At 38.2% G+C, this 26,269-nt stretch overlaps 1 protein-coding gene across 1 annotated transcript; it reads left to right on the top strand.

Annotated features, from left to right (window-relative positions):
* The first annotated feature begins 1,763 nt into the window (after nt 1-1,763).
* ankmy1 (ankyrin repeat and MYND domain containing 1) lies at nt 1,764-21,810 on the top strand. The gene is made up of 16 exons (XM_051693351.1): nt 1,764-1,964; nt 3,301-3,447; nt 3,625-4,085; nt 4,185-4,401; nt 4,756-4,932; nt 5,735-6,618; nt 6,744-6,915; nt 9,017-9,157; nt 9,439-9,585; nt 11,589-11,696; nt 11,942-12,073; nt 17,714-17,827; nt 19,288-19,453; nt 19,632-19,731; nt 20,238-20,392; nt 20,569-21,810. The coding sequence occupies exons 1-16, from the start codon at nt 1,764-1,766 to the stop codon at nt 20,718-20,720; spliced, it is 3,474 nt and encodes a 1,157-aa protein (XP_051549311.1). The 3' UTR covers nt 20,721-21,810.
* Nucleotides 21,811-26,269: the final 4,459 nt, after the last annotated feature.

Raw genomic sequence — 26,269 nt, 5'->3', positions numbered from 1 at the left:
CACATGGGGACAAATATCTTACTATTTGGAGATATTTCTTCTGGTCTGATGAAACAAAAATGAATTTTTTTGGTCATAATGACCATCATTTTGTTTGCAGGAAAAAGGGTGAGGCTTGCAAGCCGAAGAACACCATCCCAACCGTGAAGCATGGGGGTGGCAGCATCATGTTGTGGGGCTGCTTTGCTGCAGGAGGGACTGGTGCACTTCACAAAATAGGTGGCATCGTGAGGAAGGAAAATTATGTGGAAATATTGAAGCAACATCTCAAGACATCAGCCATGAAGTTAAAGCTTGTCGCAAATGGGTCTTCAAATGGACAGTGACCCCAAGCATACCTCCAAAGTTGTGGCAAAATGGCTCAAGGACAACAAAGTCAAGGTATTGGAGTGGCCATCACAAAGCCCTGACCTCAATCTGATAGAAAATTTGTGGGCAGAACTGAAAAAGCATGTGCAAGCAAGGAGGCCAACAAACCTGACTCAGTTACACCAGTTCTGTCTGGAGGAATGGGCCAAAATTCCAGCAACTTATTGTGAGAAGCTTGTGGAAGGCTACCCAAAACGTTTGACCCAAGTTAAACAATTTAAAGGCAATGCTACCAAATACTAACAAAGTGTATGTAAACTTCTGACCCACTGGGAATGTGATGAAAGAAAGAAAAGGTGAAATAAATCATTCTCTCTACAATTATTCTGACATTTCACATTCTTAAAATAAAGTAGTGATCCTAACTGACCTAAGACAGAGAATGTTTTCTATGATTAAATGTCAGGAATTGTGAAAAACTGAGTTTAAATGTATTTGGCTAAGGTGACTTCTGACTTCAACTGTATGTGTGCTATCAGGGTAATTAACATCTGATAAACATCTTAAAAAGATACGATTTGCAAACATTCTAAATCATAAACGTCTCCTAGATGTAAACATGCACATCAAACAGATGTCAGGGTAATATTGTAATAACTATGATTGTAGTATGCCATATCTGTACCATGGTACAGAACATTTGTGGTCTCTAGCTTCTCATAATATGGTCAGTGGAAATCGTACAATAATGGTACAAGGAGATCGATTGATTATTAATTAAATTATCAGTTTGATCTAGCTGGAAGTCCACTCAGGTGTGATCAGCCACTTGTAATTAATCACACTGCAGGTGTCGAGTGTCGCGTGCTGAAGTGCGCGCCCTTGAGGACGCTTTGTGCTGGCGCTGATGTCTGACAGCTGCCAAATAGGACAACAACTGGGCAACAGCAACATTAATTATGTAATAATTTACTTAAATAGACACTGAGACGTAAATTAATGTGAGTGAGAGCGAAAACAAGAACAAGCGCGAGAGCCCCGTGGGACGTCCCGGTCGCATGGTTACGCGGCGCTTTAAACAGCAGGTCACCCGAAACATGAAAACAAACCAAAAAAGGGCACGTGTTCCTTTTATAGGGAGGTCACAAGCCTTTGGCATTGATAATTGTATTAGAAATAGACCATCTGGAGTATCAGCACACTTGTAGTGGAAGGAGCGTAACTAATTAATTTAAGGACATTTATTCTTGCGAATGACGTGCAGCATTTGACTCTGACAGATGCCTGGATACGAAAATTTACGACGCTCAATTTACTGGGGCGCGCGGCTAGTAAAACTATAACTCGCGGCGTCAAGGTAACCATCCGAAGTTAAACATAAAACTGTCTTTTCCCGTTCTATTAAGAAGTCAAACGCTGTATGAAGACCATATAAACGTATATAAAGTCATGAAATGGCATCCCAAAATAGTCAGAATAGAACTTCAGATGTATTAGAAGAAAGAAAGAATAGTTTGGTAATGTGGGGAAAGGATAATTTCCCCAAAAGAAATGGACATGGGATTCAGGAATGGCCAGATGGATCTAAATATGAGGGAGAATTCAAAAATAACCTGAAACATGGCACTGGTGTATTCACATGGGCAAATGGAGAGGTATGTTTCACTTACAAGCAATTGGATACCAAATATAATGGTCTGGTGGTTCTAAGATGAAATTGAAGTTTATAAGTACTTTATAAGTCCTTAATAAACATAGTTGTTGTTGTTTTTAAAAGCAATATGTCATTTGATTTGAGATTTTCAAATTATGGGATTCAGTTTTGCATAGCAACACTATCCATAGTAAACGTCACAGCCCAGCTAACATTTATTTATTTATATATCTTTTTTTATTCTAAGAACGTTTTCATAACGTTACGGTTAGGTTGTGAAAACGTTATTTTTGAAAGTTCTAAGAACGTTAAAAACGTCCAGTTTTTTTTTGTTTTTTTTTTTCTGTTTCAATAATTTTTTTCTTTGGTTATAAGTACGCTCTTGAAATGTTATTGGACCATTACTTTTTTTTTGTTGATGCGCAAACCAATATTTTTTTAGTTTTTTTACAATGTAGTTATGTTTAAATAAAGTTCCACTAACAATATATCAATAATGTTTTCATGCTAACATTTTGAGAACGTTTATTAACAACAGAAAACCTTGAAAAAAAAAAAAAAAACATTCAAGGTTACCGTTACTGCAAAAACGTTTGTTCATGACTTTGAGAGAACTTTTAGAGAACGTTCTGAGAACGCTTGTGTTTTAAAGGGAAAGTTGACACCAAAATGAAAATTCTGCCATCCCAGATGTGTATGACTTTTTCTTTGCTGTACACAAATTAAGATTTTTAGAAGAATATTTCAGCCCTGTAGGTCCTCGCAATGCAAGTGAATGGTGACCAGAACTTTGAAGGTCCAAAAAGCACATAAATGCAACGTAAAAGTAATCCATAAGACTCTAGTGGTTAAATCCATATCTTCAGAAGCGAACTGATAGGTGTGGGTGAGAAACAGTTCAATATTTAAGTCCTTTTTTACTATAGATCTCCACTTTCACTTTCACATTCTTCTTCTTCGCTTTTGGCGATTCACATTCTTCCTGCATATCGCCACTTACTGGGCAGAGAGGAGAATTTATAGAAAATAAAGTCTTTAATATTGATCTGTTTCTCACCCACACCTATCATGTCACTTATGAAGATATAGATTAAACCACTGGAGTCTTATGGATTACTTTTATGCTGCCTTTATGTGCTTTTTGGAGCTTCAAAGTTCTGGCAACCATTCACTTACATTGTATGAACTTACAGAGCTGAAATATTCTTCTAAAAATCTAGCAGAAGAAAGAAATTCATACACATCTGAGATGGCATGAGGGTGAGTAAATGATGAGAGAATTTTAATTTTTGGTTGAACTATCCCTTTAACTCTAAAGTATTGTCATTTATATTCAGTTCTACAAAGGTTCATTTTTTAAGGATTATCGACACGGAAAAGGCACTTATTCCTGGCCGAATGGATCCAAATTCACTGGAAAGTTTTATTTGAACCGTAAAGAGGGATATGGAGTTCAGGTTTTCTCAGATGGAGCAACCTTCAAGGTGATATAACAGTAATGGCTTTCTTTGTTTATATCTGTACATTGCAAATATAGTAGTTTATGTCTGTTTTTAATATTAACTTTTAATAGTAAGTCTTATAAATTAACATGTGTGCCACAGTTTATTTGTAGAATAGTTTATAATACTGCATTACTACTATTCTTCCCATCTACACAGGGTTTGTATCATGCTGATGAACGCTTCGGGCCAGGGGTTTTAAAATACCCTGATGGGCGACAAGACGTGGGCCTTTGGCACAGAGATAGGCTACTGCGACTGTGTACCATACTGGAGGGCGGCTTTATTCTTAGGGACTTCCCAGAACACATGGACGGACTACCCAAGAAACACCTTCTGATCCAACCTCAACTTCTCTCCATAGATTCAAGGACTGATGATGAGACAGTCTCGTCTCTCGTCTCTGATCAAGATACATCAGAGGACAAAGAACACTTTATCTTGCCTCCAGACATTGAGAGATATTCTACGGATTCAGACCACCTACCCGTTCCCAAGTTTCTACGCCAGGAACTGGACGTGCACTTTTTCGGTAGAAGTGACATCAGCGTAGAAGAGCAGTCACCACCCACAGCCTTGCCTCTACAGCAGCGCATGAATGGCAACATTCGAAGACACAGGTAGGAATAATTTAGGACGGTAGTTGTAATTGCTCTAATCCGTCCCTCAAATCTTAAACTTTTCATTTGTCTATATGATTTCCTTCTTTTTAACCACAGATTTGAGATAGAGACATTAGACTGGGATGTTGCAGCAGTCCTAAATATAAACAGAGATCAGTTTGGGCCCAAAGGTCAACTTGAACTGAACTCAGAGAAACTGATCAAAGAGGCTTCACATGGTGACTGCAAGAGCGTTTACCAAGTTCTCAGAGATGGAAACGTCCATCCTGACGTGAGTGATGCACGAGGACATACGGCACTCATCGCAGCCACGGTACGGTTCTGTTTTAGCCAAACACAGCCTGATATGGTGATTGACTATTTGCATGCAATTGTGACAGCAATTTACATAGCTTTTAAGGGATGTAACATTTTTGTTTTTTTAACTTCAAGTATATTACATAGTTCACATTTTTTTGGCAGAACACTCATTTGCCCTTCTTAAAATGTTTGTTCTCCTGTCTTAATGAATTGTAAACAATATTTACCAGCAGATGGCAGCATTGGTATTTCTTGTTCACAGCTATGTATAAATCTTGGACTAAATGGTTAATTTGAGATCTTGAAAAGCTATAAACATATACAACAATGTAACTTTTATGTGTGCATTGTGTTTCAAACTATGCAGGTTAATTGCCACAATGACGTCATCCACTTGCTGCTGAATAGTGGGGCTGATGTTAATAAGTTAAATGATGAAGGCATGTCTGCTCTTGCTGTCTGCAATATCCTTTACTACCCATTCCAATCTTTATATGAGACACTGGCTGAGAAAATTACCCAGAATATCAGCTCTGAAACATGGGTAAAAACTGTAATAATAAAGACAATTATTATGATATCTCATATTGTGAGACGATCTGATTCACTGTAATGTCTTGGGGGTTGAAGTCAGTGTTGGGGTAGCTATTTTGAAACTATAGCTTCCCAACTTAAAGGTGCTGTAAACTTAATGTTATACTAAACATTAATCATAATATCAATACATTATATCAAAATAAAACTAGAAAACTCCTTATTTTAGTATAAATGAGTTGAGAACATCTTGATAAACAGCAAAAATTAAAATTTTGCTTAAAAAAGAAGACACAATGTGTTTTTTATTTTTTTTTATTTTACTAAACTACCGAACAAACAGATTCACTAAAATGAATCGAACTTGCCGGAACTACAGATAAGTGAATTAGTGAATTGTTCGTTTAAACCGATTCACTTACATGAATTGTCCAAACAAACCGATTCAGTTAAATATTTTGGACTTTCATGCACTAAATAAGCACGAGACAAAATGTATTTCGGTGAGCACATTTGATTATTTGATCTGGTTCGCTTTAAAGACTCCATGCAAAGACGCTAAACGGCTACTCATTGGAAAAAGTGGTTAGTTACTGGAAAGCTGCTCTACTGTTAGAAAAAGTTAAATGTCACACTACTGAAAACATAATTGGTAGTTAACTTAGTAGCATAGCTATAGTAATGGTTGAGGTGCATTGTGACATTTAATTTACATTAATCTAGGCTGCTTATATATTTTTAGATGGTGTTAAAAAGACGATTTCTCGCATTAATTTCTCAATCCTCCCTTTTTTCTCGCTGTTACACCAAAGATTAAACCCCACACACTTCTTGAGGACGTCTCCCATGAATCCTCTCCAGATCCAATGACAGAAGCACCCAAAGATGAAAGCAGTGAAGAGACATTTGAGACACCAAGACAGAACAACCATGCTGACAAAAATCTTGAACCTGAGAACTTTAATAACTCAGAGAAACCTGAAGCTCTAAAGAAAATGAATGAAAACAAGGACACAAGGGAAGATGAGATAGTTACTTATCCTGAACATCTGGAGAGCCTCAACACCTCTGAGGACCCTGAAGCTCCAGAGCAAATCAACAAAAACAAGGATGTAAACAAGGATGAGATTGTCCCTCAGCAACCTGGAGGCCTCAAGAACTCTGAGGAACCTTTAGCTAAAGAGCCAATCAAACAAAACCATGTTGCAAACAAAGATGAGACAGTTCCCCAGCCTGACCAACTTGAAGGCCCCAAGAACTTAGAGAAACTTCAAGCTCAAGATCAAAGCAATGAAAACATGGGTGCAAACAAGGAAGTAGTTCTTCAGCCTGAGCATGAACAAGACAGGCAAATGGTAGAACCACATGTCATCAAGTTCTCAAAGATACTTAAGACTAGATCCATTCAAGTCTTTGATGATAAAATCCCAGTGGGCTCGGTGTCCTGGCAGGAGAAGAGGCTGGAGAAGTATAACAACTCTGAGAAAGAGGAAGATCAGGAGATGGATGAAGCTTTGGGAAGTAGCATCAAATCAGATGACCCTACCTTCGATTCTGCATGTTCTATGGCTAGTTTTCACATTTACGTCACAGAGGAGGACCTGCAGAAGAGTGCTGAGGCCCTGTGCCAGATAAGTACAGTGACCCCTGCAGACACCCTAGAGACGGTCTGGAAAATTGCCCTTCTAAAGACAGAGTTAGTGCATATCTGTCTGTCTGTCTGTCTGTCTGCATGTATGTGTGTGTGGTTTTGTTCATTTATTTGTTAGGTTGTTTGTTTGTTTGTTTTGTTTTATAATTGGTGATTGGCTGCTCCAATAGGCATCGGAATCGATGGGTCACAATTAAGCTTCTGTTGGAGAGAGGAGCAGACCCAAATGCCTCTACTGTCCCCATGCCAGTCATCTTCCTGGCTATCAAAGCCTCCCACGTCGAGGGAGTTCGCCGTCTGCTGGAGTGTGGGGCTCGCACAGACATACCTCTACCTCCAGAGGTGAGGATTCATCTGCTCTTCCAGTCTGTTTCAAGTCTTTCAACTCCCTTTAACGATTTAGATGATTTGCAGTGATGGGTAGTGATGGACTACATGCAATCTGGATTGTATTTGTGATTAGATTACATTACATTTTTTAATGTGAGTAAAAAGATTACAGTTACTTTTTATGGATTACATGATTACATTTAGATTACATTACCTATCAGTCTTGACTTTCGAAGAGTCGCTCTAATGTTTAATGAAAGTGTGTACAGGAGTGTAAAGGAGAGTAAATTGGTCATTTTTGACCCAGGACAGGTAAAGAATACTTTAAAAATACAGCATAGTTTTTGGTACTGGAACCAAACGTGACTGTCAAGACAAAATAATCAAGTCTTTCAACTCCCTTTGAAGTTTTATTTGCATTTCCATAAAACAAATTGTAATAGGAGATGATTTGCAGTGATGGGTATTAATGGACTACATGTAATCTAAAATATGTAATCAGATAAAAAAAAATCAGGTACTTGTGATTAGATTACATAAAATGTTTAAATGTGTGTAATATAACTAGTTACTTTTCATGGATTACATGATTACATTTTCTATTACCTATCAGTCATGACTTTCAAAGAATTGCTCTGTTTAATAAAAGTGTGTAAAGGAGTGTAAATTGGCACTTAAACCTCATATTTTCTTAGGGTAATTTTTGACCCCGAACAGGTACAGAATATGTTATAAACACTGCATAGTTTTTGGTACTGAAACTAAACATTGTGACTTTGACAAGACCAACAAAACAATCAAGTCTTTCAACTCTCTTTGAAGTTTTATTCGCATTTCCATTAGACACATTTTAGTGGAAGATGATTTGCAGTGATTGGTAGTAATGGACTACATTTTTATCTGGATTGTGTAATCAGATTACAAAAAACAAAGTACTTGTGATTAGATTACATACAATTTCTAAATGTGCGTAAAAAGATTACAGTTACTTTTGATGGATAACATGATTACATTTAGTAAAGGAGTGTAAATTGGTAATTAAACCTCATTTTGTCTTGGGGTCATTTTTGACCCGGGACAGGTAAAGAATCCGTTATAAATACTGCATAGTTTTTGGTATTGGAACCAAAAGTTGTGACTTTGCCAAGACCATCAAAACAAACTAAATTTTAAAAAAGAAAATGTATTTTTGTATATAATTGTTTAAAAAAAATATTAATTTAAAACAAATTGTTCCTTCCTTTGTCTTAACTGGTCAATTTTGACCCATACGGAAAGAACCATTTGTGACATTTCACCTTCGGACTTTCTGGATGTTATACAGCTTTAAACAGTCTTTGTACATCTATTAATCCAATTTGAGCTAAAAATGTTTTACATTTTCTCTAGCTTCCCCACCTACTCCAATGATTACTGCACCTTTCCCACAAATTGCATTCTTTCCTCTCAAATATATATTTACTGTATACATAGTACATACATTTACTAACATGATTTTATATTATAGGGAACAATGGGGCTAAAGCCCCCCCAGTGGTAAAAGACCTATTGAATATAATTTTCTGGCAGAGAAATTAGATAGCAGAAAGACTATTACAACACCTTCTTAAACCCCTGTAACACTGCAACAAATTGTTTGACATTAGTGGAAAGTAATGTATATATACAGTATATATATTTTTATAATAAAACAGATTTTCGTTAAGAGGGGTCTTTACTGCCATTGCACACTTATCAGGAAATCATGCATTTTGAATGGTTTTCAATATGGGTCAAAAATGACCTGAAGCATAAAAAAAAGGAGGCTGCAATTTCTTAAGACTGTTCAATAAGAAATCCAAAAAATTTCCAGAAGTAAACAGATATGATTATCTTAAATCTAAAAGTGTAATCTAAAAAAGTGAATGTTACTGAATACGGATTTTAGTTGTGTAATTTGTAATCAGTACCAGATTGTTTTTTAGAGTAATCTACCCAACACTGATTATTTGTAAGATTTTTTACTATCCCATTGTTTTAATAAAATAATCACTAAATTTAATAAGAACATCAAAAGTAAGGTAAAGTCATCAGGCTGTTGGATTAAATTAGTTATCTCCTCTTTCTGTAACAGCAAAAGGGCCTTTACCCCCTTCACATAGCAGCAGGATTACCAGGGGCAGAGGGCACAGAAATCACTGAACTCCTCCTTCATGCCCTGGCAGACCCTGACGTCAAAGCTGAGGATGCTGATGAAGTCTATGAGCTTGATAAGGTCAGAGTTTCTTTTGGCTTACCTTGTGAATTTAGATCGCACAATTGCTGAATCATGTAGAAACACCAGGGTTAATGTAAAATTTATCCTATAAACTTCTACCTACTCTATAACGTTGTTTTGTATGGAGTAACAATGCTGTTGTTCTATGATGTTTTCTTGTTAATGGTGACATGCAAATTACACAGTACTTATTCTTGCATATGCAGTATCTGCCGAGATACTGTATATGCACCACAACCTTTTTATATATCTCTAATCAAAGACATACAAACCCTCAGAACATGTCTGAGCTCCAGGCCTTTGAGAATAAACATTTCATGGCCTCTGGACCCCCAGCTAAGTTCAGTTGCACCCCTGTCGAGCTTCCACAGGAAGGCGGGAGGACACCACTGCATGTGGCCTGCCAAAGAGACAGTGATTATACAGTAAGCATGCTGTAACTATATGAAGTTGCATGTGTTCAGCAGTAGAGGTAAAAAAAATGTCTCAATAGCAATGCAACTGTTTTATTTAGACTGCTACTTAACCCTTGTGCTGTGTTCATTTGTGCTAACACCTTTTGTGTTCCAGGTCAAAAATGACCGGCCCACTAAGATTGTTAATAAATCTCTCATATTGCCTATATTATCACAAGATATTGCATTAGATATTTTTGTCAACTTCTTTTTTACTAATTATGACAGGTTTTGTAATTCTTTAAACACATTTTAGAAATACAGTATATATTTTTTATTGATTGAATGATTCATTGAACTGAGCTTATACCGGACTAGAGGGGGGCACTCCCTAAAGAAAAAAAGAAAAATAATAATAATTATGTAATAAATTAATAACCACTTGCTTGGTCTAAAAAAAAATAGGTGTAATTTTAAAGCTTAGAATCTGGACATTACAATGCATATAGCTAATCCTACCAATTCTTTTAATTTGCTGACAAATTAGAGGTGATTTTTTTTTCTTATAATTTGCAGATTTGTTATCTAAGCAATTATATTCAGAGTTGGTAAAACCATAAAAAGATGAGATAGCCATGTGTTGTATATCGTTGGAAAGGGACCAATTAGTAAATATTATATCATAAATATAATAAACAGGAGTGTCTTTTTGTCACGTTTTTCATTATTACTTCAGGAAACATACATATAACATAGACAATGACATATTGTAACTTACAGCAAGCTATCCTGATTCAAACGAGCTCAAACACAACATAATATGATTAGTAGATTTTGAAATATTCCTCAAAGAGTGTACATGGAAAGACGATGCACAAAAGGGTGCTTAACGCGTTATGTGTGTGTGTGTGTGTGTGTGTGTGTGTGTGTGTGAGTGTGCACATGTATGAGGACTTTGTGTGTGCAAACACACATCCACATATGTGCTCATCTAAAGGATTGGGATGCTCCTGAACACTTAATATTTCTGTATTTTGTAATCTAATCCATTAATTTCCAATGGCTGGTCATTTTTGACCGGGAACACAAAAGGTGTAACAAAGTGAAATAAAACCAATAAATGTAAAGAAATCATCCAATTTGACAACATGAAACAGCATTCATAGTTCATGTAACGTTATAGTAACATGACGTATTTCTGAGTGAAATGGAATATTTCGCAAATATGTTGGACAGGACTTTTATCCATTGGGTTTCAATTGGATTATGAAAAGTAGGTTATGATTAATTTATATTATTTTTCTCCACTCACATTCACCGCAAAAAAGAAAAGCTGCTTCAGAACTGGAGGGAATTACATTTTGAAAGATTATGAAAACTAACTTGCACTGATCAATCAAACACAACAAGACCAGAGACATTTTTAAAGATTCACTCAGTAATTTTTTTCCTCATTTAAAATGTTTTACTTCTAAAGAAATAAATTGTAATTTTGAAACATATGTAGAAAATCATGACCACTCATGTGAGATGAAGAGTTCAATCCTATCAGTAACCTTATAAAAGCTCTTTTAATCTACATGGGACAGGCGTGCCTCATGGGGGCAGCCACGATAGCGTCACATGACCAGCTGAATACTACTTGCTTAATCTCAGTATCTGCCCTGTTATTGGACACTTTCATTCATGAATTAAATTAATTCTTGCTTACTGTGCATAGTGAATTTATAAAATGGCACTGGTAACTGAAAACTACTGTGTTGGAATGATGCAGCATCCAGGCTACTAGATGTCAATGTAAGCCAATGTAAGCCACTTCGACATACTTCAAAGAAATTACTGAGTGCACCTTTAAAGAAAGCAAACATGGTCAAATTTGATTTGATGTTTTCTTAAGGATCAGGGACATTTTTTAAAGAACATATCAAAGTATTAATAATATTAAATAAATTTATATTTTGCTAAATGCAATAATGAGAGATCAGTGTACAAAAATACTAATTAAAGGCTTGTTTGCTACTGCCTTTTTTCAGAATGCTAGAGATGTGGTGGCCCTTCTCCTTTCTCACAGAGCAAGTACTAACCATGTGTGGAGTGGCCATTCACCACTGTCTCTGGCCATCGCAAGTGGTAACGACCTTGTATGTGAACAGTATTTGGACAGTCCTTTCACCTGAATCATTTGTCAATTGCAGCTGTTTCCAGGAAATCATCCTCAGATACTTGTATAATCAAAGATGCACTATTCACTGTATCAAAATCGGCTTATCAAAATCTAAGGTCATTACTGAAGGATAAGGGCAAGAACTACGCTGTAATTACTTTTTGTAGGTCTCAACACTTTGTCAGCATTGACATGCAGTGTGTATAAACACTCTTTTCCCAGGCTGTGGATGAACTGCTGGAGGGGGGAGTAGATCCTAATCTGCCACTCACTCGTCGCGTGGGTAGCGCCCTCTGTGCCCTTGCCAATATCAACTATGACTGTGGGCCACATCCACGCAACCAAGTCAAGCTGGTGAGCAGCTGCGAAAAATATATTTCTTAATCTGTATTTTGTCTTGTTTACTAGTAAAAATATCAAAACATCTGTAAAACAACATAAAGGTGTTTCTTCAACTTTGGGCACTTTCAATGTCTGAGAGGTTGATGTTTATTAAAGAGATAGTTAAAAAATAAAAATTCTCTCATCATTTTCTCACCCACATGCCATACTAAATGTGTATGACTTTCTTCTGCTGAACACAAATGAAGATTTTTAGAAGAATATCTCAGCTCTGTTGGTCCATACAATGCAAGTGAATGGTGGTCAGAACTTTAAGGCCCATAAAGCACATAAATGCAGCATAAAAGTAATCCATAAGACTCCTGTGGTTAAATCCATATCTTCAGAAGTGATATGATGAGTGTGGGTGAGAAACAGATCAATATTTAAGTCCTTTTTTTTTTTTCTCCCCAATTTGGAATGCCCAATTCCCAATGTACTCTAAGTCGTGGTGGTGGTGTAGTGACTTGCCTCAATCCAGGTGGCGGAGGACGAATCTCAGTTGCCTCTGTGTCTGAGACTGTCAGTCTGTGCATTTTATCACATGGCTTTTTGAGTGCGTTACCGCGGAGACCTAGCACGTGTGGAGGCTTCGCGCTATTCTCTGCGGCATCCACGCACCATGCACCCCACCGAGAGCGAGAACCACATTATAGTGACCACGATGAGGTTACCCCAACGTGACTCTACCCACCTTTGTAACCGGGCCAATTGGTTGCTTAGGAAGGCTGACTGGATTCACTCAGCACGCCCTGGATTCGAACTTGCGACTCCAGGTGTGGTAGTCAGCGTCTTTACTTGCTGAGCTACCCAAGCCCCCTTTTAAGTCCTTTTTTACTATAAATCTCTACTTTCACTTTCACATATTTCTTCTTTTGTTTTTGGCGATCCGCATTCTTCATGCATATTGCCACCAGAGTATGTGAGTGGAGCATTGATAATTCCACCTGAGCGGAGAACGCCTTTTTGAAGATTCCACTCCACTCGCTCAGGCCACTCAGTGCCACTCGCTCAACCCAGAATGCGCATCATGATAAAGATATAAATTATTGTACATTAGAAAAAAAAAGTTTTCTTAAACGCAGTGTAATTTTTAATTTGTTTTGGGATCATTAAACATGATTTCATATATATATATTGGACAATATCTCACTTTATGCAGGACTATTTTTTATTTATTTGATAAATCCATGGTTAAACCCTGCTGTACATATAAAGAGCACATGCACGCAAGTCCAGATTCACTTTATGCTGCTTTAAAAATATCAAGGAAAAACAAAGGGGGCACATGGTATCTACTAATATAATAATTATTATATAAATAACCACAGTCCTTTAGATTGCATACAATTCCTAAATATAAAATTGTAGGGAATATTACATTTATGCATATGCTTTAATCCAAAGCAATTTACAGTGCACTTGTTACAGGGACAATTCCCCTGGAGCAACCTGGAGTTAAGTGCCTTGCTCAAGGACACAATGGTGGTGGCTGTGGGGATTGAACCAGCAACCTTCTGACTATCAGTTATGTGCTTTAGCCCACTACGCCACCACCATTCCTCCATATTAATATACACTGAAAAAGAGAAAAACATTCACTGCTCTTTTCTGGATAACTTAATACACCCTTTAAAACTGAACACAAAATTAGGATGAGAAATTGCTCATTTTAATTTAATTTAAGACCTTAAGTCTGATAGCTTAAATCAGTAACCTATTAATGTATCAAATCTACAGTAGCCTAATAATCATTCCTTGGAGACAACTGAAGAACAATTATGAATTTCACTTTTACCTGTATTTTCTGATACCACTCCATGTTTTCATTATTGCCATAAACGACTCGAACAAACTTTAAAGTTGAAAAGATTGTGTTTTCTGGGTCGGTTGTGTCTCTCAGGTCCAGTTTAAACTGAAAACGTCCTGGTTACTGTTGTAACCTCTGTTCCCTGATGGAGGGAACGAGACGTTGTGTCGATGTAGTGACACTAGGGGTCACTCTTGGGAGTGTTGTGAAAAAATGCCAATGGGAATTGGCAAGTGGAATTTGCATGCCACTCCCCTGGACATATGGGTATAAAAGGAGCTGGTATGCAAACGCTCATTCAGGTTTTGTGCTGAGGAGCCGAGACAAGGTCCCGGCCATTTCAGCAGGTAGTTCAGTGTTGTGGCAAGTGGGACACAATGTCTCATTCCCTCCATCAGGGAACGGAGGTTACGGAAGTAACCAGGACATTCCCTATCTGTCACTCACTCGACGTTGTGTTGATGTAGTGACACTAGGGGTCCCTTTACAAAATGCCACAACTAGCTGAACTATGTTACGTGGACTGGCAGTGCGAGACGGGCAGACTGCTGTGTGCCTCGCAGCCAGCACACCAGGCCATCACGTAACCTCCCCCAATGCTCTTATGAGCGTCGAACGATCCTTCGGGAACAAGTTGACTGCCCAACAAATAGGGACAGGCTAGCCCAGACGTGGCCTCTTTTCCTCTTTTTTCTCCCCAAAAAGAGTGGAAGAGTGGGGGCCATAAATGTCTATGTCGGGGGGGGGGGTCACTCCCAAGGGGAAGGGGGTATACATATATACATACATACATACATACATATATATATATATACACACACACACACACACATACATACACATATACACATACATATACACATATATATACACATATATATATATATATATATATATATATATATATATATATATATATATATATATATATATATATATATATATATATATACATACATACACACACATATGTAGTGCAAATCTAAATACAAATCGGTTATGTACAGTGCAAGGGAATGTAATGGCAGAAGAGGTAGAATGTGTTGGATAATATAAAAAGACTAAGCTATGTATTGCACATTAATTATTGCTCAAAGGGGCAGTTTTAACGGGCAGCCAATAATCCTCTCAGCAGTCCGAACTGTCCTTTGTAGGCTTCTGATGTCTGATTTCGTAGCTGAACCAAACCAGACAGTTATTGAAGTGCAGAGGACAGACTCAATGACTGCTGAGTAGAACTGTATCAGCAGCGCCTGTGGCAGGTTGAACTTCCTCAGCTGGCGAAGGAAGTACAACCTCTGCTGGGCCTTTTTCGCAATGTCAATGTGGGTCTCCCACTTCAGGTCCTGTGAGATGGTAGTGCCCAGGAACCTGAATGACTCCACTGCTGCCACAGTGCTGTTTAGAATGGTGAGGGGGGACAGTGTTGGGGGGTTCCTCCTAAAGTCCACAATCATTTCCACCGTTTTGAGCGTGTTCAGCTCAAGGTTGTTTTGACTGCACCAGACAGCCAGCTGTTTACCCTCCCTTCTGTATGCAGACTCATCGTCATCTCGGATGAGGCCGATGACAGTGGTGTCATCTGCAAACTTCAGGAGCTTGACAGAGGGGTCCTTGGCGATGCAGTCGTTGGTGTAGAGGAAGAAGAGTAGTGGGGAGAGCACACAACCCTGGGGAGCACCAGTGCTGATTGCACAGGTGCTGGAAGTGAATTTCTCTCAAGCTGCTGCCTGTCTGTCAGAAAGCTGGTAATCCACTGACAGATAGACATGGGAACAGAGAGTTGGTGTAATTTAGTCCGGAGAATAACTGGGATGATGGTGTTGAAAGCCGAACTGAAGTGCACAAAAAGGATCCTTGCATATGTCCCTGGTCTGTCCAGATGTCACAGGATATGATGCAATTCCATGTTGACTGCATCATCCACAGACCTGTTTGCTCGATAAGCAAATTGAAGGAGATCTAGAAAGGGTCTAGTGATGTCCTTCAGGTGGGCCAACACCAGTCTCTCAAATGACTTCATGACCACAGACGACAGGGCGACAGGTCTGTAGTCATTAAGTCCTGTGATTTTTGGTTTCTTTGGGATGGGGATGATAGTGGAACGTTTGAAGCAGCATGGGACTTCACACTGCTCCAGTGATCTATTGAAGATCTGTATGAAGATGGGGGCCAGCTGGTTAGCACAGGATCTAAGACAAGCAGGTGAAATGCCATCTGGGCCCTGTGCTTTCCTTATCCTTTGTTTTCGAAAGACGCGGCTCACATCATCTACACAGATGTGTAGTACCGGCTGAGTAGCAGGAGGGGGGAGGAGGGGGGTTGCAGGAGGTGTTGGTGTTTGTGTGAAGTGAAGGTCAGAGTGGGTGTGGGGTGTGAGATTGGGCCTTTCAAATCTACAGTAGAACACATTCAGGTCGTTAGCCAGTTGTTGGTTCACCACAGGGTTGGGGGTAGGAGTCCTGTAATTCATAAGTTGTTTCATGCCACTCCACACTGATGCAGGGTCATTAGCTGAAAACTTGTTTTTCAGCTTCTCAGAGTATCTTCTTTTAGCCACTCTGATATTCACTTGCATTGTATGAAATTACAGAGCTGAAATATTCGTCTTAAAATCTTTGTTTGTGTTCAGCAGAAGAAAGAAAGTCATACACATCTGGGATGGCATGAAGGTGAGTAAATTATGAAATAATTTGATTTTTGGGTGAATAATCCCTTTAAAATGATTTTAAAAACAGATTTAAACTTTTTTCTTGTTGTTACAGTACTGTACATGCATGTCACATTACAACTTTTACCAGGCCTTCATCAATTATTTTGGTACTTTTTAAATGCTTTTTATGATATTACTGTTTTAGCCTTGTCCCAGACCTGGACTTTCAATATTAAGCTATTAAAAATCCATTACAAAAACACAAATTATTTCATGTTAAATACTATGATAATCTAAACAAATAGTGAAATAAATATCAACCATTTTAATATTTATCATGTGAAAATAATTTCTATCATTTTGCTAAAAAATTATGTCTGTCCCACAGTTGTGGTTTCATTTCCGCCACACCAAACAGTTTTGCAGCTAATATTTTTTGTTCAGAAGTTAGTGTACTTATTAACCAGGTCAACAAAAGAGTCAATGAAGAGCATGCTTGAGATGAAATATGAGACAAGTGATGTTTGAAGAAAATTCAAGGTAAATATCAGTTGAGAGCAGAGTATTTTTTTTTATTGGGAATTATTTCCAATCAAGATGTAATTTAGCCAAACTATGCAAAAAGTGTGAAAATATTATTAAGTTGTATTTAGGATACATGATGAAATGAGCCTTTTAGCTATTTTATTCTAAAGACATAAAAAATGCATTTGTATCTTGAAATAAATTATTTTTTTCTTACACCATTGGCAAATTGATTTTTCTTGTTTAAAGCGTAAATCTAACAAAATTTCTTGAGGTTTATGCTTAAAAAAAGGAAAAACAATTAGCTAATTGGGTGAGAAAAAGAAACTTTATTTAAGGTAGAATTCCTATCCTATGCAATTTTAAGTATACATTTAATTAAAATAAATGTACCTTGTTTTTAGATATTTAAAAAATAAATAAACAAATAAAAAAAAAAAAAAATGCTGATTTTTTACCCTCTCCTTCTAATTATCAGTTAACTCTAATTCAGAAACAGTTTAATTCTTTAGAGGCATGCCTGTCAAGAAGATACAGAAAAATAAATAAACGTATGTTGAATGTTAGTTGTATGTAGTTATTCCTAATCATTGTGCTGTCTTTGATTCTATTTTGGTTTGCTCAGCTTGAGAAGTTGATCAAAGCTGGCGCTAACATCCTCCAGCCTGTCATGATGGGTGAGGGACGCAGGTGTGCTGTGGGAACTGTCGTGGATTATGCGCACTACGCATTCCAACAGGTGCGGCTTTCATCGCCAGTTCATCTAGAGCCAGAGTCAGCAAAGCTTTATTGGTGTGGTTGTTAGCATTTACAATATTACCAAAGCATATATAGTAAAGGTGCACTACGAAGGACTTCTCCTTTAATTGTTCATTCAAAATTAACAAAAGACCATGATTGAGCCAGTACATAAAAAAAGCGTTCATGCATTACCCCCAATTCACTATGCCTACAATGATTTTACATTAAGAGCTGTCGCATTCGATTTGGCAGGACATTTCAGGCTTCCGTTATTTGTCCTTGCATGTTTACGTCATGTCCCTAAACAAAGAAAAGAAGGTCAGCTGGCAGGTATGGTACTTACTTGCTAAGGCAACATATTTTTCGGATATATGTCTTGAAGTAATTTCTTCTTCCAAGCAGTGACTCTTAGTGTAGCCTGTCAGATCCGCTCTGATATGGTGATCACAGAAAACCAAACAAAACAATGTTTTGCTACAAGTAACTTTTTTTGTGTGTTTTTATGTTAATTTTGTTAGTCTTGGCTCGTTTGAACATTCTGTCAGTAGAAGTCTATGGGATTTTTCGGATTTTGTATCATCCGCTATGAGAGAACCGTAATTCTGTTCAGTTAGAAATGACTTAGCAAACTAAGTCAGAACACTCTGAAGGTCTGTACCAAGTTTGATGAATGTAGCTTAAAAGCTCTAGGAGGAGTTAAGCACAACGTATACTTCTGAATTTGACGCGAACGCTTAGTGTCAGCGTACAGTTGAATGCTTACCTTTCAAAGTATACTTCACTTAACTGTGTGCGCATACACAGGCAGTTAGCACATGCACGTTACGACTGCTATATCTTCAAGAGTTTATACCCATAAACATGTCTTTATATTCCTTCAAACTCGAGCTATACAAATGCAGGTATCTCCTGACCTCCTCACATACGCGCTCTTGAGGTGCACATCCACTGTTGTTGTTTCCACATTAGCCTTCTGCTGTTTAGTGGCGACTGCATCTTCTTCTAGTGCTTCTTGACAGCAAAAGCTCAACGGTGTGTGTTGCAATCTTGTGGACCCACTAATTAGTGCAAATAATTACAGGCGCATGCGCATACTGTACGTTCAGAATGCGCATGGTTAGAAAAATCGGCTCAATCACATTCAGTGTTTGGGAACTCTGCTGATGATGAAATTTGCGTCACGCATCCTGGATGTAAACGCCTAGGTTTCACATCTGATCGAAGTATACTTTGGGATTTACAGTAAAAAAAATAGTCTTGGTTTAGGGATTTTGAAAAAACCTAAACCTTGTCTGTAGAATAACAATATGTTGGCTTTGTCAATGGGATTTACATAAAAAAATATGATTATACAAAGTAAAAATCACCCATCATGGTAAAAAAAACTCAGGTAAAATCAAATTTATTACCTGAACCAATTATAATTCGCTCACCAGACCTGTTCTTCCTATTCACCAGGACCAGCGAGTGGCTCACACCCCATATCATGCCCTCAACAAACGTGAGAGACAAGCTTATAACGGCCGGCGGCAGTTGCTAGGCCTCATGGGAGATCTGCTGAGACAGGCAGCAATCCGAATGGAAAGACACCACATTGAAGAGGAACGGAGCCAAGACATACTCAGTGAGACAGGGCAATCATTTCTATAAATGTACAACAGTTTATGGATTTTATCTCCCTGGTTTCAGAGGGTGTGGAAGCATTGCTTGAAGGAGTATTCTTTTTTTAGTGTGTTCTATCGATTGAAAACACATTTTTATGTGGTTACTTATGTGTGTGTGTGTGTTTCTGTTGTTTCAAGGCGTCAGTCCCACAGATAGGTTTGTGTACACTGGAACAGGTGCCACACAGAGTCTGCTGAGCTCTTCTGATGAGAATGACATTAGTCGGAAAGTACAGAGGTATACACACTCTTAGGTATTACACTGGCTGTCAATTTACACCGTCAATTCAGTGTGATTTACTATATAATAAATGAACACCTAATAATTATGCCCCGGGAATTTTCCTACCATCGGAACAATTCAAGCTTAAAGTACCATCTTTGTGTTTTTACGAGTCTCAGTCAGCAGAGGGCAGTAAGCGCAATTCCAGCCGTACAGACAAAAAAAAAAAAACCTATTCTATTGTTATAGAATAGTGATGTCAGTCGATTAAAATTGTGAATTGCGATTAATCCCATTTTTTTTTTTTTTTAGTTAATCACGATTAATCACAGAATTTAAAAGTGCTGAAATTTGACTCTAATTATACTTCTATTCCTGTCAAAATGCATGTATTTCCATCTTAGGGAAGAAAACAAAACAATATGTAATAATATAAAGCTTAATGTGAGATGTAGCGGCACGTGAAAAACCGAAGGAAACCTTGGCCTTACAAATATGCCTGTTCGTGGCTTTAATTGCAGAAAACCTCTCTTCAAATATTGCTACCAGTGTGGTCGTTCGGTAGGGGTGGTCCTGTCGGCTTGTAGTCGCTGTTTTGAGGTCTTTTACTGCAGCAAGACCTGCAAAATGAAGGCCTGGGACGAGCGTCACCGAGACGAGTGTATCCGTGTGCCAGGTCAGTAAAACAATGTGTTTCTCAAACAATCCACCTCAACCATCTACATCCAACAAGTGAGAATGACTTTTACTTATACGAGTTGTTGCGCTGAGAATACTTTGAAAACACCAACAATTTGCAAATGATGTAGGATGAACAAATGCATTTTTGCTTTTGTTTTTTTGTTTTTCCAGTTGTGAGTGGTCACAATAGTGGAGGTAAACACACATCCAGCAATCGCCGTCAACCTCTTTCAGCCAAAGACTTCAAAGGCAAGACCTTCCATCTGAACGTGACCCCAGAAATACACGAATATGACCTTAAAGAAAATTACAGTTTTATTTAGGTGTTACAAAGGCTTAAATGTTTCCCCAGACTCCAATTAAATATAATTAGTAATGTAAGGTTGTGACCTCACATTACATTTTCTGAAAAGCTTTTGTTCTAATATTCTGTCACAGAATGTGACATCTCATTCCATCTAAAACTTTTTTTTAACCTCATACATCCTCGTATAACATGTAACAATAAAATTGTGAAGGTCGTGTAGAAATTGACTTGGCAGATTATTTATATTGCAAAAAATGAATAAAAACGATTTTTCAATGGGTAAGAAAATGTTTTAATTAAAAAAAAATTAATGAAATAAAGATTATAATTTATAAAATATAATATAATATGATATAAAGGTATATTGAATTTTTTTTTTTTTTTTTGTGGAGAAGTACATATAAAAAAGTACTACTTTTTACATTGAATAAGTTAAAGCGTGAACTTGAAAAAAAAAAGTAAACTCCACATTTGCACTCAATTCAAACAAGTAAAATTAATGCTCTAGCTTGTAAATATTATTCATGATTGTTTGTTATCTTTACAATGTATCATCATGTGTCAGTCCTAAAGTAGAAAACCTTGTAATTTTTATTTGCTAATTTGAGTACATTTCACAGGTAAATAAAATAAGTACATTTTACATAACTTTTAACAATAAATGATGGTGTTTCCATCATGTACTGGGCCTGGATAATTAATGAGCTTGCATGGTTTCACTGTTTGTAAGTATATTTATACCATTTTTATCGTTTATTTTGTTGTTACGTTTGGTAATTTCTTGTTTTGTGAAGAGTGAAGTTTCTTCTCAAAATTACCCATTCATGATAAAAAAAATTATCTGTTGACTGTTACCGTCATGGTGTTTTGTGCATCAAGTGTTGAGGTCTGCATGCACACCGCACAGCTCAACATCTTGTTTCCAAAGCCAGTAGTGCAAAGCGATGTTGTCTAATAATAATTTAAAAAAAAATATTTAATTAAAATTGACAAAGTTTTAGGACCATGGACATCAGATTTATAAGTAAAAGTAGTATATTTTACTTAATTTTATACCAATACTAATTATATTTGATATACTATTATTAGAAGAACTGTATGCAAAAACCTGCGAAATAAAAATGAAGTAAATCTTACTAGTCGTATTTTTCGGTGTAATGTATACAGTGTACATATATTATAATTATAAATAATTATAGTGTATGTGTATATATATATATATATATATATATATATATATGTATGTGTGTGAGTGTGTGTAAGGAATAATTGACGATGGACCATTGAATTGTTAAAAAATAATGCAAACCCCGAGGTGGCCGTTACACCTCGGGTGTGCATTATTTTTCAATAATTCAACGGGCCAGAGTCAATTATTCCGCTTATACTACGGTTACCACACCTTAAGATATCGTTCAGGTTTTAATATAAAGATATTGTCTGGTTTTCATCCCCTAAAACCACTCTTGTGAGTGGAACAACTTTCTTCCGCCACGAATTCAGCATCATGTTTTGATACAGCTCAAGCCTCCATTGCTAGTTCGAAAACGTCACTTTAGAACTAGCAACAGAGGATTGCGAAGCTTGCGCTGCTTTACTGGAGCACTTAAGTAACAAGGTAGAGCGTTTGTGCTCGTGTGTGTGTGTGAGACTGTGCACATGAGTGAAAGTGAGAAAAAGAATGCAAGAAAACAGAGAGATTGCGTGTTGGATTACCTGTTTGCGGCTCTCGTCAGCAGAAACATCACTTCAAATCACCAAGATGTAAGTTTAAGTATACTTCTGAGTGTTGCCATTCTTGTATATAGCTTTCCCATTGCTACACAACTGTTTTATTAAGTTGTGTGGGTCCGTTGAGACCGCTATGTATCAGGCTTCCGAGTATGTGCACATGGATGAAAAAAATGTGTGTGTCCGTGTCTGAGTGTAGTTGAGAGAGGGGGAGCACAAGGGTGCTTTCCAGTGAGGCTTATTAGGGCGAAATGCAATGAAACACTTGCACATATTAAGTTATTTCAGATAATTAAAAAGCTGTTGTACTGATCAAGTCACATGTTTGCGGATCTGTTTGTTGGTCGCAACTTGAGTCTCTATGTGCGTGTGTGTTTGTGTGTGTGCGTGTGTATGTACTGTATGTGTGTCAGTCATCGTATGAGTGTGTGTGAGACGAGAGCGAAAGAGAGAGTGAGGCGAGCGCAGGATGCTTTTCAACCGAAATTTAAATAAATTCAGGAATATTATAGACATTTTTCTTGAAAAATAATTGCACACCTTAGAACGTCTGTCAACCAATCAGAATCAAGCATTCAACAGACCCATGCTGCCAAAACAACGCCAACCCGCCATTTTTGTTGGTGCCAGACGGGCTGGTTTGAGTATTTCTGCAACTGCTGATCTCCTGGGATTTTCACACACGACAGTCTCTAGAATTTACTCCGAATGGTGCCAAAAACAAAAGACACCCAGTGAGTGGCAGTTTTGTGGTTGGAAATGCCTTGTTGATGAGAGAGGTCAACAGAGAATGGCCAGACTAATTCGAACTGACAAAGTCTACGGTAACTCAGATAACCACTCTGTTCAATTGTGGTGAGAAGAATATCGGAGGTTGGCGCTGTTTTGGCGGCATGAGGGGGACCTACACAATATTAGGCAAGTGGTTTTACTGTTGTGGCTGATCAGTGTGTATATATATAAATATATATATATATATATATATATATATACAGTGGTGTGAAAAAGTGTTTGCCCCCTTCCTGATTTCTTATTTTTTTGCATGTTTGTCACACTTAAATGTTTCAGATCATCAAACAAGTTTAAATATTAGTCAAAGATAACACAAGTAAACACAAAATGCAGTTTTTAAATGAAGGTTGTTATTATTAAGGGAAAATAAAATCCAAACCTACATGGCCCTGTGTGAAAAAGTGATTGCCCCCTAAACCTAATAACTGGTTGGGCCACCCTTAGCAGCAACAACTGCAATCAAGCGTTTGCGATAACTTGCAATGAGTCTTTTACAGCGCTGTGGAGGAATTTTGGCCCACTCATCTTTGCAGAATTGTTGTAATTCAGCCACATTGGAGGGTTTTCGAGCATGAACTGCCTTTTTAAGGTCATGCCACAGCATCTCAATAGGATTCAGGTCAGGACTTTGACAAGGCCACTCCAAAGTCTTCATTTTGTTTTTCTTCAGCCATTCAGAGGTGGACTTGCTGGTGTGTTTTGGATCATTGTCCTGCTGCAGAACCCAAGTTCGCTTCAGCTTGAGGTCACGAACAGATGGCCGGACATTCTCCTTCAGGATTTTTTGTAGACAGCAGAATTCATGGTTCCATTTATCACAGCAAGTCTTCCAGGTCCTGAAGCAGCAAAACAGCCCCAGACCATCACACTACCACCACCATATTTTACTGTTGGTATGATGTTCTTTTTCTGAAATGCGGTGTTACTTTTATGCCATATGTAATGGGACACACACCTTCCAAAAAGTTCAACTTTTGTTTCGTCAGTCCACAGAGTATTTTCCCAAAAGTCCTGGGGATCATCAAGATGTTTTCTGGCAAAAATGAGACGAGCCTTAATGTTCTTTTTGCTCAGCAGTGGTTTTAGTCTTGGAACTCTGCCACGCAGGCCATTTTTGCCCAGTCTCTTTCTTATGGTGGAGTCATGAACACTGACCTTAACTGAGGCAAGTGAGGCCTGCAGTTCTTTGGATGTTGTTGTGGGGTCTTTTGTGACCTCTTGGATGAGTCGTCGCTGCGCTCATGGGGTAATTTTGGTCGGCCGGCCACTCCTGGGAAGGTTCACCCCTGTTCCATGTTTTCGCCATTTGTGGATAATGGCTCTCACTGTGGTTCTCTGGAGTCCCAAAGCTTTAGAAATGGCTTTATAACCTTTTCCAGACTGATAGATCTCAATTACTTTCTTTCTCATTTGTTCCTGAATTTCTTTGGATCTCGGCATGATGTCTAGCTTTTGAAGATCTTTTGGTCTACTTCACTTTGTCAGGCAGGTCCTATTTAAGTGATTTCTTGATTGAGAACAGGTGTGGCAGTAATCAGGCCTGGGTGTGGCTAGAGAAATTGAACTCAGGTGTGATAAACCACAGTTAAGTTATGTTTTAACAGGTGGGGCAAACACTTTTTCACACAGGGCCATGTAGGTTTGGATTTTGTTTTCCCTTAATAATAACAACCTTCATTTAAAAACTGCATTTTGTGTTTACTTGTGTTATCTTTGACTAATATTTAAACTTGTTTGATGATCTGAAACATTTAAGTGTGACAAACATGCAAAAAAATAAGAAATCAGGAAGGGGGCAAACACTTTTTCACACCACTGTATATATATATATATAATATGTATATTCTGTATATACACTGATGAGTCGAAACAGATCCTTAAAGTCCTGCAAGTTGCGAGGTGGAGCCGACGTGGATTGGACTTGTTGATCCAGCACATCTCACAGATGCTCAATCGGATTGAGATCTGGGGAATTTGGAGGCCAGGGCAACACCTTGAACTCAATGTTGCTCATGTTCCTCAAACCATTCCCGAACAATTTGTGCAGTGTGGCAGGGTGCGTTATCCTGCTGAAAGAGGCCATTGCCATCAGGAAATACCATTGCCATAAAGGGGTGTACCTGGTCTGCAACATTGTTTAGGTAGGTGGCACATGTCAAATTGACATCCATATGAATGGCCGGACCCAGGGTTTCCCAGCAGGACATTGCCCAAAGCATCACACACCCTCCACCAGCTTGTTGTCTTGCCACAGTTCATCCTGGTGCCATCACTTCCCCAGGTAAATGGCGCACACGTACACAGCCGTCCAAGTGATGTAAAAGAAAACTGGACTCATCGGACCAGGCGACCTTCTTCCACTGCTCCAAGATCCAGTTCCAACGCATGCCCATTGTAGGCACTTTCGATGGTGGACAGGGGTCATCATTGGCACTGTGACCGGTCTGCGACTACGCAGCCCCATACACAGCAGGGTGCGATGCACTGTGTGTTCCGACACATTCTTCTCGTAACCATCATTAAAATGTTCTGTGACTTGTGCCACAGTAGACCTTCTGTCAGTTTGGACCAGACGAGATAGTCTTCTTTTTCCTTGCGCATTGATTAGCCATGGGCGCCCAACACCCTGACGCCGGTTTGTGGTTTGTCCCTCCTAGGACCACTGTTGGTAGGTGCTCACCACTGCTGACCGGGAACACCCCACAAGCCTTGCCGTTTCAGAGATGCTCTGACCCAGTCGTCTGGCCATAACAATTTGGCCCTTGTCGAAGTCACTTAGGTCTTTACTTCTGCCCATTTCTCCTGCATTCAACACGTTGACTACGAGCACTGATTGTTTGCTTCCCATCTAATCTGCCCAGACCTTGACATGATGATCAACGTTATTCGCTTCACCTGTGAGTGGTCATAATGTTTTGGCTCATCAGTGTATATATTATTTTTCTTAACTTATTGGCAAATAGTTTATTCTTGTTTTACTTTAAGCATTAACTTCACTAAATTTCTCTCATAACAAGACTTAAAATCGAATGTCAGTTTTGC

The sequence above is a fragment of the Myxocyprinus asiaticus genome, chromosome 49 (genome assembly GCF_019703515.2).
Source record: "Myxocyprinus asiaticus isolate MX2 ecotype Aquarium Trade chromosome 49, UBuf_Myxa_2, whole genome shotgun sequence".
NCBI lineage: Eukaryota > Metazoa > Chordata > Actinopteri > Cypriniformes > Catostomidae > Myxocyprinus > Myxocyprinus asiaticus.
This window is presented reverse-complemented; position numbering and strand designations above follow the sequence as displayed.